General features: G+C 37.5%; 2 protein-coding genes across 4 annotated transcripts in view; both read right to left on the bottom strand.

Moving 5' to 3' along the window:
• Positions 1-13,382, bottom strand: part of LOC106091305 (TWiK family of potassium channels protein 12) — a 64,633-nt gene that overhangs the window by 47,085 nt on the left and 4,166 nt on the right. The window lies entirely within an intron of this gene.
• On the bottom strand, positions 4,387-6,008 carry LOC131997714 (uncharacterized). The gene is made up of 2 exons (XM_059369099.1): positions 5,777-6,008; positions 4,387-5,666 (listed from the first exon to the last, which is right to left on the bottom strand). Exon 2 carries the CDS (start codon positions 5,556-5,558, stop codon positions 4,731-4,733), a length of 828 nt encoding a protein of 275 aa, XP_059225082.1. The 5' UTR covers positions 5,559-5,666; positions 5,777-6,008; the 3' UTR covers positions 4,387-4,730.

Here is a 13,382-nt window from a genome sequence, read left to right on the forward strand (position 1 = left end):
CCCAAAGTGGAACTCCTTCTAACTGCTAGTGCAGGACACACACACACAGAAGGTGTACTATAGTCTCTTCTTCCTTGATGTCCTCACAGCTTCTGCAAAAGTCGTTGCTGGCAACCTTCAGTCTGTCAGCATGTTTTCCGATTAGACAATGACCTGTCATGACGGACACAATGACTGAGACGTCTGCTCTAGCCAATGACAGCAAAGTGGTAGACTTCTTCGAGTCTAGATTAGGCCACATAGTTTTGGAATGATCACAGCCCTTTCTTTGTGACCATCTATTCATTGTCCTTCGGGCCTGGTCCTGAGAACTTATTGGGTTGCCCAAAAAGTAATTGTCGGTAATATAGTAGTAATATAGTCGGCGTTGACAAATTTTTTCAACGGCTTGTGACTCTGTAATTGCATTCTTTCTTCTGTCAGTTATCAGCTGTTACTTTTAGCTTGCTTTAGAAAAAAAGTGCGCGAAATTTTGTTTACATTTGTTTGTTTGTCGTCAATTTTAATATGGGTACCACATGTATTGAAAGAAATTCATTTAACAAACCGAATCAACGCATGTGCACCTTATGCACCTTAAACGCAATGAATTCGATCCGTTTTTAAAACGAATCATAACTGGAGATGAAAAATGGATTGTTTACAACAACGTTAGTCGAAAGCGATCATGGTCCAAGCATGGTGAACCAGCTCAAACCACTTTAAAGGCTGATATCCACCAAAAGAAGGTTATGCTATCTGTTTGGTGGGATTGGAAGGGTGTGGTATATTTTGAGCTGCTTCCGAGGAACCAAACGATTAATTCGGATGTTTACTGTCAACAATTGGTCAAACTGAATACAGCCATCAAGGAGAAGCGACCAGAATTGGTCAATCGTAAAGGTGTCATATTCCACCAGGACAACGCTAGACCGCACACATCTTTGGTCACTCGCCAAAAACTGAGTGAGCTTGGCTGGGAACTTTTGATGCATCCACCATATAGCCCTGACATTGCACCATCAGACTACCATTTATTTCGATCTTTGCAGAACTCCTTAAATGGTAAAACTTTCGGCAATGATGAGGCTATAAAATCGCACTTGGTTCAGTTTTTTGCAGATAAAGGCCAGATGTTCTATGAGCGTGGAATACTAAATTTGCCAGGAAGATGGCAAAAGTTTATCGAACAAAATGGCAATTATACATGTGATTAAAGTTCAGTAGTAGTAGTAGTAGTATCACTTTATTTCTTCTTAATAATTGGTACAATTCAAAATTTTCTTAAATATAAATGTAATTTTAATTACAATTGGGCAAAACAAAAAAAATAAAGTGGATTCACGACTATGACATTATGTCGTCAGTCGGTAAAAATATGTACATTTACTTATATGTTAAAGATAGCATATATTCTTGTTTCTTATTTGTTTGGCTTTTTCGTTATGTTTTGTTTTAATTGTATTCATTAAGTATAAGTTTTCGATATCTAAGCGCCGATATAAGATAAGACACTAATTTTTTCCAATCAGCCCCATCATGTCCATCTAGTATTGATACGATTTCGTGTTGTTGAAGGTGGGGTTTACCAAATATTTGTATTCTAATTTCTCTGAGAATTGGACAGTTACCGAGAAAGTGCTGAAGTGTTTCCTTTTCATTTATATTGCAAATAGTACAGTTGTTGTTTTCATCTGTGCCTGATATATAACGATTTCCACTAAGACAAATTAGGTCGCACCTTGCTTTAAAAATCCAGGAGATTTCTTGTCTGTTGAAATTACCATTGAAATAACATGTGCCTCGTGTTAGATCTAAGTGTTTATAGATACGTGAGTTACTTTGCCGTGCTCTACGCAAATCCTTTGTTCTGTTATTGGTTGCTACACGTTCTATAAGAGCCGCTTCCATAAATTTCCAGACATTTGGTGAAATATTTTCCTCTATTGTCTGCATATCCATTTCGGTTAATAAATCATTTAAGGATCTAACCCAAAATAGCTGTTTCCGAATTATTATTTTACTTAATTGACACGGTAACCTTTCTTGGTTATATTGAAACAATGTCCTCCAAATATAATTTAAGTGCAGTTTAAGTGTATAAATGTGGCCAGCATCAAGACCTGTTTCAATTGAAATAGCGTAGTTTGGTGTTGATTCCGGTAATCTCAGAACACGTTTTAGAAAAAATCGTTGTAGTTTATCTACTTCGTCAAAATGTAAATGGCCCCACACTTGCGCAGCATATGATTGGATTGCCCTGCACACAGCTTGATACATGTTCCACTTTTGGGCCAAGGGCACCTCATCTTTATTTATAAAATTCTTCCATGTGACGTTTATGGCACTCTTCGATTGGCTATTTCGATTTTGTATATGTTTTAAAAAGGACATTTGTGGCGTTACAATTACTCCAAGGTAGTTATATTGTGAAACTATCTCAATTTGTTCTCCTTTAAAAACCCATTTTTCTTGTTCGGCTAATCTGCCTCCTTTTCGAAATACAATTATCTTCGACTTTGCCATGTTGACCGTTAAATTCCATTTAGAGCAATACTTTTCTAAATTCGTTATCATAAGTTGAAGTATCTGTTTATCCTCAGCCAAAATAACGATATCGTCGGCGTATAGCAATAATCTTATATTCAAGCCCTCTATATACAAGCCACCTTTTAAAAAATCATGGAGGTCATTGAGATATAACGCGAAAAGCAGCGGGGATAACAGACAGCCTTGTTTCACGCCCGATAATGTATCAAAATATTCAGATATTTCCTCACCTGCCCAAACTGCTGATTTTGTGTTTTTATAAATGCTTTCTACCATTTTAACAAATTTATAGGAAATACCAAGTTCATGTAGTTTATAAATTAGTAGACTTCGACTGACATTATCAAATGCAGCCTTGAAGTCAACGAAGAAGGCATATACTTTCTTTTTTTCTGCCATCTTGATATTAACTATTGCAGCAAGGTTATAAATGTTGTCTGCGGCTGAATAATTTCTGCGAAATCCAGCCTGATATTCCAGCAGTAACTTTCGTGTTTCAATCCAGGTAATAAGCCTTTCATTGAGGATTCCCATGAAGATTTTAGCAACGCAGTTCATAAAGGAGATTCCTCTATAATTCGAAACATCACTAAGACAACCTTTTTTGTGGATCGGGAATATTATGGTCTTTATAAATGTATCTTCCACATCTGCATTTTCATACACTTTGTTGTATCCACGAGCTAATTCCGATAGAAACCCTTCAGTGGCGTGTATGAAAAATTCATACGGAATTCTGTCCTCCCCTGGCGCTTTGTGCAGTTTAACATTTTGTAGCATATCTTTAACTTCGTCCACTGTAATTTCCATATCCAACAAGTGGTCCGTTGCTAGCATTGGGGCATATAGTATTGGTAATGAAGTCTGCTCAGGATTCAAAAGCCGTATGAAGTAGTCTTTTAACATGTCGACTGAGATTTTATGACTTATTTTAAGCTCTTGATTATTTATTTCTTTTACTAGCTTCCACCATTCTTTGCCATTTTTAATATTGTTAATTTTTTCATTAATGAGACAAAAGTACCTACGTTTGCTCATCTCACATACTTCTTTGTACTTCTTTTTTGCGCTTAAGTATTTTTGCTTCTGTATTTCATTGTTATTTTTTCTAAATTTGCGCAAGTTTTCAAAAACCTTTCTTCTGGCCCAATGACATGTTTCATTAAACCATTTCATCTTTGGTGTGAATTTTGACGTGATTGTCGCTTCTGATGATGCTGTTATAACTCCAGTCAAATCTTTTAGACATATTCTTTCATTGTTTTCCAGAATAGTTTGCAAATTTCTATTAAGCTTGCTCTGGTAAATATATTTATCTGCATCCTTCCAGTGCAATTTAGGTAATAATTTCAACTTTTTTTCAGCATTATTCGGCGAGTTTAATTCCAATGTTAGAACTATTGGTAGATGGTCAGACCATATTTTTTCATCAACATGAAAGCCTTCCACATATTTCAACAAAGATTGAGATACTGAACAGATATCATTCACAGATTCCCCAACAGTACTAATAAACGTAAGATTCCCATTTTCATCACCTCTGGTTTGCCCATTTAGAATCATCAGATTATTTTCGTTGCAGAATTCCAAATATGTTCGGCCCTTTGCATTTATTTCCTCATCTTTGGATTTTCTTATTGCTTTTCCAGCAGGAAATAGCTCTCTATATAGTGGAGCAATATCTTGCTGTAAATTGCCTATACGTATATTTAAGTCTCCGATTAGAATGTAATTATCGCAATCTGACTGTTCCACGAAGTTCTTAACAATCGAGTAATCATTAGACCAGTTTGCGCTTCTCAGATATAATGGTATTATTCGCAGCGTGGAGTAGGCAGTTTTGATATGCAAGCGTTGTACTTCATTGGTGCTATGAAAGTGGTAGCTGATGTTATATTTTGTTAATGACCTTTTTACACCTATCATAACTCCACCAATTGCCCTTCCAAATCGGCTTAATCTTGTAGCATTTATCCAGTTTATACAATGATCGGGAAAGTATTTTTCTGCCTGTCTTGTATTTTCCATGATAAGATGGGTTTCCAATAGAATAATAATATCGAATTCATTTAAATACGTAAAAAAAAGTGGATACAAATATTTATTAGACAATCCATTGATGTTATAGGAGATTATCTTAAGTTTAAAGCTGTTTTTATTATCATGGGGAATTTTTATTTTATCTTTAGCGCGCCTTGTTTTTAGTTTTTTGAATTAATTTTCTCAAAAATGTTGTTAAAGCAAGTTGTACGTATATCTTCTCCGTACAATGACTTGAGAACGGATTCGGCTTTTTCACGTCCACACATTAGATTACTACGACTGTCCCAGGTGAACCATTTGGTATTGATCTTCATTCTGTCCTCTCTTACAATAATTTTAAACTTTTTAGATTCGTTTAAAATTTCCTTTCTGACCATTAACATGGCTACTTTGTTCTTCTGCCTTCTTGGATTAAGGTCTCGATCTATCGAAATGGATGTACCTGCTAAATTTCTTGTATTTCGGAGCACTTCCATTGCATTACTCTCATTTCCAAAATCGGCAATTACGGTTTGCGTACCATTTCGTTCGAAAATTGTGCGGGCTGATGTGATTGTAGGCGAGATATTCAATCTTTCCGTGCATATCTGCATAACAGCATTTAGCGGTGGTTTTATGTTTGATATTCCTTTGAAAATGAGTCTTGAGTTCGATATTTGGTGTTCCAGCCAACGTAAACTATCTTCACCTTCCTGCATTTTGACCCTCAATGTGCTTATCTCATCTTTCAACATTTGATTTTCAGCTTTTAGTTGTGCAATTTCGGCTTTGGCAGCTAATACTCCATCTTTTACTTCTTCTATATCTTGTTTTGTAGGAAGATTGGCAAGCTTTTCCTCCAACAGTCCATTCATTGTAGTTTTCATTAACTCCATCAAATCACTTACGTCCATATTTCCTACAGGTTTCTTCGCCATGTTGTTTATCTCTGGTGATGTTTCTAACAATTTTCGCTTTGGTTGCTGATAACTGGATGTGTTTTGCATACCTTTTTAGTAAAATAGTTCTAAATATATTCTCCACTACCGGTGATATTTTTCGAACCCTGACTTTTGGCTTTCAAAGTGTTAACGGCTAATTAGAACTTTGCAGCACTTTTCAGTGTTGGTAATCGAAATCACATACGAAACACACCACAACAGAAATGTCAAACATACCAGCTGATTATTGTTTTGTACAGAGTGCTGAATAATATTGCTCTCACCGGTTAACAGCAAAAATTTCTTCTTTCCAGTGTTTGGCTTTATTTTACCAAAATTTTTAATTTTTAAATTGCGAAAAATGGCGAACCGTGTAAAAAGCAAAGTCCCACAAACGTTCACCGAGGTTCTCCAGATTCCGGGGCAAAAATTTAACGTCTTTTGGAGGCAGGCCAACCACTGCTACAGGAAAGGGATAAGTTTTTTCAGGAGCACCAACAAAACGCGTAAGTTCTCTTTAACATTCCGATTAGTAGTAGTTCATTCTAAGTTTTATTAAAAATGCATTTACTTTCTTTTAAAAAATCCGCAATTACTTTTTAGGCAACCCAATAAATGCATTTTTAGTAAAACTTAAAATGAACTTTAATCAAATATACTTTTTTTCTAAAGCAAGCTAAAAGTAACAGCTGATAACTGACAGAAGAAAGAATGCAATAACAGAGTCACAAGCTGTAAAAAAATTTGTCAACGCCGACTATATGAAAAATCCGCAATTACTTTTTGGGCAACCGAATAGCTCCCGGTTTGACTTCTTGAGCCCTTACAAGCGGCAATTCTTCTCCGATTTGGCTGAAATTTTGCACATAGTGTTCTGTTATGACTTCTAACAACTGTGTCAAGTAGGGATGAAATCGGTCTATAACTTGATATAGCTCCCATATAAACCGATCAACCTATTTTACTTCTTGATCCTTCACAAGCCTCAATTTTTGTCCTATATGGCTGAAAATTTACATGTAGTGTTCTGTTATGACTTAAAACAACTGTGCCTAGTACGATTCAAATCGGTCTATAACTTGATATAGCTCCCGTATAAACCGATCAACCGATTTGACTTCTTGAGCCCTTGCAAACGGCAATTCTTCTCCGATTTGGCTGAAATTTTGTACATAGTGTTCTGTTATGACTTTTAACAACTGCGTCAAGTACGGTTCAAATCGGTCTATCAGGTTATGATCTCCCGATTTGAATTCTTGAGCCCTTACGATCCACAATTCCGATTTGGCTGCAATTTTGCATACAACTGTACGAAGTATGGTTTAAATCAGTCTATAACTGCGTAACCGGTCTCTCGATCTTCCTTGTTCGGTTCCTAGAAGCTTTAATTTTTTCTGGTTTGACAGAAGTTTAGTATGTAGAATAAAAGTCAACTAAATTTTTTTTGTATAAATTTTTTGCCAGAATCCATGGTGGTGGGTTCCCAAGATACGGCCAGGCCCTCATATCTGCAGGTTCTACTAAAGACACATACAACTTGCAGTTCAAAACAAGCCTTGGTGAATAACTTTCTTATCTTTTTTGTTTGGTTTTTACCTTGGCCAATTTAGATTTTTATGCAAATAACTCATATTCCTACGTTGTCAGAATTTTTTCCTTCCATCTAAAAAAAAAAGAAAAAGAATTTCTCCAATATTTATGATGTCTCGTTGATTGTTGTATGGTGTGTGTTTGCGAGGTAGAAATACTTGTTCCTCTCAATATTTATGATATTGCCATTTTTTTATTATCTGTCGTTAGATGACTACCGAATTTCAACGAATCTCCCTCCCCCTACTCATGGTCGAAAACACATAAAAATATGAGGTCTTCTTGGTCGTGGTCGTCGCTGTCTGGCCAATACGTCTGTCTACGAGTGAATGAGTCCGAAATGAGTCCATATAGAATTCGTCGACCCAGATGTATTAACCATCCATATTCACTTCTTTTTTATTTCAATTTCATTTATGTTGTTTTTGTTGCTTTCAATTTTAATCTTTTTGGTTGTTAACTTAAATGTGTGTGTTTCACATCTTTTTTTTAATGATTATGATCCATTACATTTTTATAATCCGTTTATTTTCGGTTTTTTTTTTTGCCCTTCTTTTTACTCATCCACCGACGATTCGTGAACCTAGGCATTAAAACTCTTTCTTCATTATTGGTTGGTTGCCCTAGAACACCTCAAGAGAGCATTTGATGCCATAGTCTGCCGAAACGTACTGAACGAACTGAACTGAACTGAACTTTACCAAGGAAAATATAAACCTGAAGATACATATGACGTGATTGTTTTTTGTTTAGACAAAATGAAAATAATGTTTAATTAACAGACAGTAGAAAAAAGAAAAACTTTTAGTCAAATTTTTAAATTTTGCATATTAAAAACAGAAATGCAAAAAAAAAAAAGAAATATAAATAAATAAATATGTTTTTGAACAAATAGTCTGAGAAGATAGACGTGTGCAATCGAAACCATATGTTTTGTATTTTCAAAGGAACAGTGGCACAGGTCACCAATAGCAATGGTGAGCAGGACAAGAAATGAGAAGCACACCATAATGGGGATATGCTTTTCATTGAGCTCCGACTTGTGTGGTGTTCATCGTTATCACGGGAAGCTTAGCTGAAAGCTACCGGGCGCGTCCACAGGTTGCGGATGGTGGAAAGCTCCGTTTTTATGCGGAGTAGCTGCAAATGCGGATGCGGACAATCAGCGATTTTCGAAAAGATATTTTCTACGAACGCCTAGAGAGAGAGAATATGACCGCTGCCCCGCCCATGATATTAAAAGCGTTCTGGGAAGGAAGACATTTTTGTCCAAGAGTCGAAACGTTTAGCCTCTACAAGATAACGTCCAGCAATGGGTTGAGGCTTATAGATTTCGCCGCGTAAAAAACATGGTAGTTAGTAGCACCAGATTTATGTCCGTGAAGATAAATTTGAATATAACTTAGCCAAGACACAATCCTGACATTTTAACAGAGCTATGTTAAGTGATAAACAGAGCACTGTTAACTTATTTTCTTTTGTATTCTAAATAAAAAAAAATCATTTTTAGCATTTTCTCACCAAATATTTTCTCAAATCACTTGATAAAGAATTTATCTTCAACTATAAAATGCTTAATAACAGCTAAACCCTCAAACCTCTATGCCAACTATATTTTTTGAAGACCTATACGACCCAATTTTAAAACGGCAATGCAGTGCACTCGTCATAAATAGGTGATACAAACTAATACCAGAATTAGCCCCTACCAAGAGCTATTAGAATCAGAAGTCCCCATATTCAAATTGTATTTCAGATCGGAGATATTTCGCCCCAAAATTTATATTTGAATTTAACATAATGGTATTAGTTTGTATCACCTATCTATGACCAGTCCAGCACAGTGGGCCATTATGTTAAATTCAAATATAACTTTTGGGGCGAAATATCTCCGATCTGAAATACAATTTGAATGTGGGGACTTCTGATTCTAAAAGCTCTTGGTAGGGGCTAATTCTGGTATTAGTTTGTATCACCTATCTATGACGAGTGCACTGCATTGCCGTTTTAAAAATGGGTCATATAGGTCTTTAAAAAATATTGTTGGCATAGAGGTTTGAGGGTTAGGCTGTTATTAAGCATTTTATAGTTGTAGATAAATTCTTTATCAAGTGAATTTAGAAAATATTTGGTGAGAAAATGCTAAAAATGATTTTTTTATTTAAAATACAAAAGAAAATTAGTTAACAGTGCTCTGTTTATCACTTAACATAGCTCTGTTAAAATGTCAGGTTTGTGTCTTGGCTATGTTATATTAAAATTTATCTTCACGGACATACCAGATATCAATATAAAAATATTCACAAAGCCACTTGGCTGTCACCCGATCAAAACACGAGGAACCAAATTGATCACGTTGTGATAGATGCAAGGCATTTATCCAGCGTGTTAGATGTACGATCGATCCGTGGAGCGAATATAGATTCGGATCATTACCTTGTTGCAGCAAAGGTTCGCACCCGTTTGAACATGGCTAGGAAAGTACGATCTGACACTGCACGGAAGCTGGACATTGAAAAGCTGCAAACACAACAGATGGCAGCGGCATACTCCACTCGACTGGCCCAACTGCTTGATGAAAGCACTCCTTGTTCCGATGATATATCGGCGCAGTGGCAAACTATTGCCCACTCCATGGAAAATGCCACGGAATCAGTACTTGGGTACCGGAAGCCTCCTCCAAGAAACCCATGGCACGACCAAGAGTATCGAGATGCTACTGAGGCTAAGAATGCGGCATATAGAGCAACCCTGCAATCAGTAGCAACGCGCCAGATGAAGGAGAGGTATTGGGAGAAAAGAAGAGAGGAGAAACGTCTATTCCGCAGAAAGAAAAAGGAAATGAAAAGACGTGAGTGTAAGCGAATTGAGATGTGCAGTAGTCAGAATGAAGTAACTATGGTGCAGGCACATTCTCCTGCCGAGATAAAGGGTGATTTTTTTGAGGTTAGGATTTTCATGCATTAGTATTTGACAGATCACGTGGGATTTCAGACATGGTGTCAAAGAGAAAGATGCTCAGTATGCTTTGACATTTCATCATGAATAGACTTACTAACGAGCAACGCTTGCAAATCATTGAATTTTATTACCAAAATCAGTGTTCGGTTCGAAATGTGTTCATTCACCGTAACGTTGCGTCCAACAGCATCTTTGAAAAAATACGGTCCAATGATTCCACCAGCGTACAAACCACACCAAACAGTGCATTTTTCGGGATGCATGGGCAGTTCTTGAACGGCTTCTGGTTGCTCTTCACTCCAAATGCGGCAATTTTGCTTATTTACGTAGCCATTCAACCAGAAATGAGCCTCATCGCTGAACAAAATTTGTCAAAATTTGAACACATTTCGAACCGAACACTGATTTTGGTAATAAAATTCAATGATTTGCAAGCGTTGCTCGTTAGTAAGTCTATTCATGATGAAATGTAAAAGCATACTGAGCATCTTTCTCTTTGACACCATGTCTGAAATCCCACGTGATCTGTCAAATACTAATGCATGAAAATCTTAACCTCAAAAAAATCACCCTTTAGTATGCTGAGGATATGGAAAGAACATTTTACCCAACTGCAAGTGTCCGACTATAGCAGCGAAGAGGATACCGCAGAACCAATCCCTGATGATGATATAGAATGTTTACCTCCTAGTCAGAATGAGGTCCAAGTAGCAGTGACCCTACTAAAGAACAACAAGGCAGCAGGAGCCGACGGGTTACCCGCTGAACTATTTAAGACCGGAGTCGACACGCTGATAAGGCGTACGCATCAGCTTATCTGCGCAATCTGACTAAAAAAACGCATAACCGATGATTGAAACCTCAGCATACTATGCCCCGTACACTAGAAAGGAGACAAGACGGAATGTGCCAACTACAGAGCAATAAGTCTCCTCCCTATCGCAAACAAGATACTCTCGAGCGTATTGTGTGAAAGATTAAAACCTATAGTCAATGAGACAATTGGGCCAATGCGGCTTTAGACCTGGTAAATCCACCCTGGACCAGATATTCACACTGCGCTAAATCCTGGAAAAGATCCGAGACAAATCAACACCAACCATCTCTTTGTTGACTACAAAGCCGCTTTCGATACCCCCATACCCCAAAGGTATTTCAAGCCATGTCTAATACGACTCTGCAGGATGACACTTGCTGATACGCGTTTCTCAGTAAGAATAGGAAAGAATCTCTCCGAACCATTTAATACAAAACGAGGTTTCAGACAAGGAGACAGCCTACCGTGTGATCTCTTTAATATCCTGCTGGAGAAGATTATACGAGATGCAGATGTGAATAGATATGACACACTAATCACAAGAGAACATATGCTACTCGCCTATGCCGACAACATCGACATCATAGGTCGGTCACCGGAAGTAGTGACTACTGAAAAATAGGACTGGCAGTAAATGGAGATAAGACGAAATGGATGATTACAACTCCCCAAACGCCTTGTACAACCGAGCAGATAAAGAAAATGGAGAAAGTTGGGAACCACAACTTTGAGATAGTCAGTAACTTCATCTACCTCGGCACCGCCGTAACCGAAACAAATGACACCAGTTTTGAGATAAAACGAAGAATAATACTGGCAAACAGATGCTATTTTGGACTAAGTAAGCAGTTTATAAACAAGGCCACCCCTCGGCAGACGAGAATTACACTCTACAAGACACTGATACTACCCGTGGTGTTCTGAAGCATGGGTAATTGTGAAAGCAGACCAGGCAGGCAGTGCTTGGAGTATTTGAAAGAAAGATTCTTCGTAAATGATATGGACCAGTTTGCGATAATGTAGAATATAGCTGACGTATGAACCACGAGCTGTATGACAACGATAGCATAGTTACACGAATCAAAAAACAATGGCTGCGTTGGCTAGGTCATGTTGTCAGAATGGATGAAGAAGGTCCAGCAATGAAGTCTTTTGAAGGCAAACAAGGTGGTACACGCAAACCGGAAAGACCGAAGGCCCGATGAAAAGATCAAGTGGTGGGAGACACCTCGAAACTTGGTGTCAGAGATTTTAGAATGAGCGCGGAAGCTCGCGGTGCTTGGAACGCTATTCTACGTTCGGCTAGTGGAACAAATATTCTGTCATAGCCAATTAAAGTAAGCAAAAATAAATAGTAAACGAACATTTTAATTAAACAATAATGTCATCAAAGAGTCAAGAAACTTGCCAATATATTGGGTTGCCCAAAAAGTAATTGCGGATTTTTTTAAAGAAAGTAAATGCTTTTTTAATAAAACTTAGAATGAACTTTAATCAAATATACTTTTTTTACACTTTTTTCTAAAGCAAGCTAAAAGTAACAGCTGATAACTGACGGAAGAAAGAATGCAATCACAGAGTCATAAGCTGTGAAAAAATTTGTCAACGCCGACTATATAAAAAATCCGAAATTACTTTTTGGGCAACCCAATAGTTTGGCGACATGTCATCAATAAAATTCTTTATTTCTGTGAAATTACGTTCGAAGCCATTTTATATGGAACTCGATTTATTTTGTATGACCACCACGGGCAAGCTTGCAGTAGTCCAGATGCTGAACCCAATTTTCGACGGTTTTGTTACTCCTGGCGATACTGCTGCAATTTCGCGTTCGATATTCGTACGAAGCTCATTAATCGTCGCAAGCATGTTGGCATATACCCTAGACTTAGCGTAGCCACACAGGAAAAAGTCTAACGGCGTCAAAACGCACGACCGAGGCGGCAAATTGACTAGATCATTTCTTGAGATAACTTGTGGCGTCGTCCTATTGGAACCACATGTCCTCCAAGTTCATATCATCCAATTGGTGCCAAAAATATTCTGTTATCATTGAACGGTAGCGATTCCCATTCACAGTTACGTGCCGGTCTTGATCATCACGGAAGAAGTACGGCCCAATGATGCCGCCGGCTCATAAACCGTACCAGACCGTAAGTTTTTCAGGATCCAATGAAGACTCATGGACTACGTGTGGATTGCTGTCTGACCAATAACGCATATTTTTTTCTTATTGACGAAGCCATTCAGCCAGAAATGAGCCTCATCGCTGAAGCTCTTTACCTTGAGGCCACTGACTCCGAATTTCGGTAGTACATTTTAATAAATGTCGACTCGTTGTTGGCTCGTATAACTTTCCACTATCAAAACTCTGTTTCAAATTTCATAAAAATCGGATGAAAAATGCCCCTTGTATAGGCTCAATACTCTGTATCGGAAAATCGATCTATATGACAGCTATATCCAAATATGGTTCGATCTACCAGAACTCATTTTACCATATTTCATCGTAATCGAATGAA

This window comes from Stomoxys calcitrans, chromosome 5 (genome assembly GCF_963082655.1).
Source record: "Stomoxys calcitrans chromosome 5, idStoCalc2.1, whole genome shotgun sequence".
In the NCBI taxonomy this organism is placed as follows: domain Eukaryota; kingdom Metazoa; phylum Arthropoda; class Insecta; order Diptera; family Muscidae; genus Stomoxys; species Stomoxys calcitrans.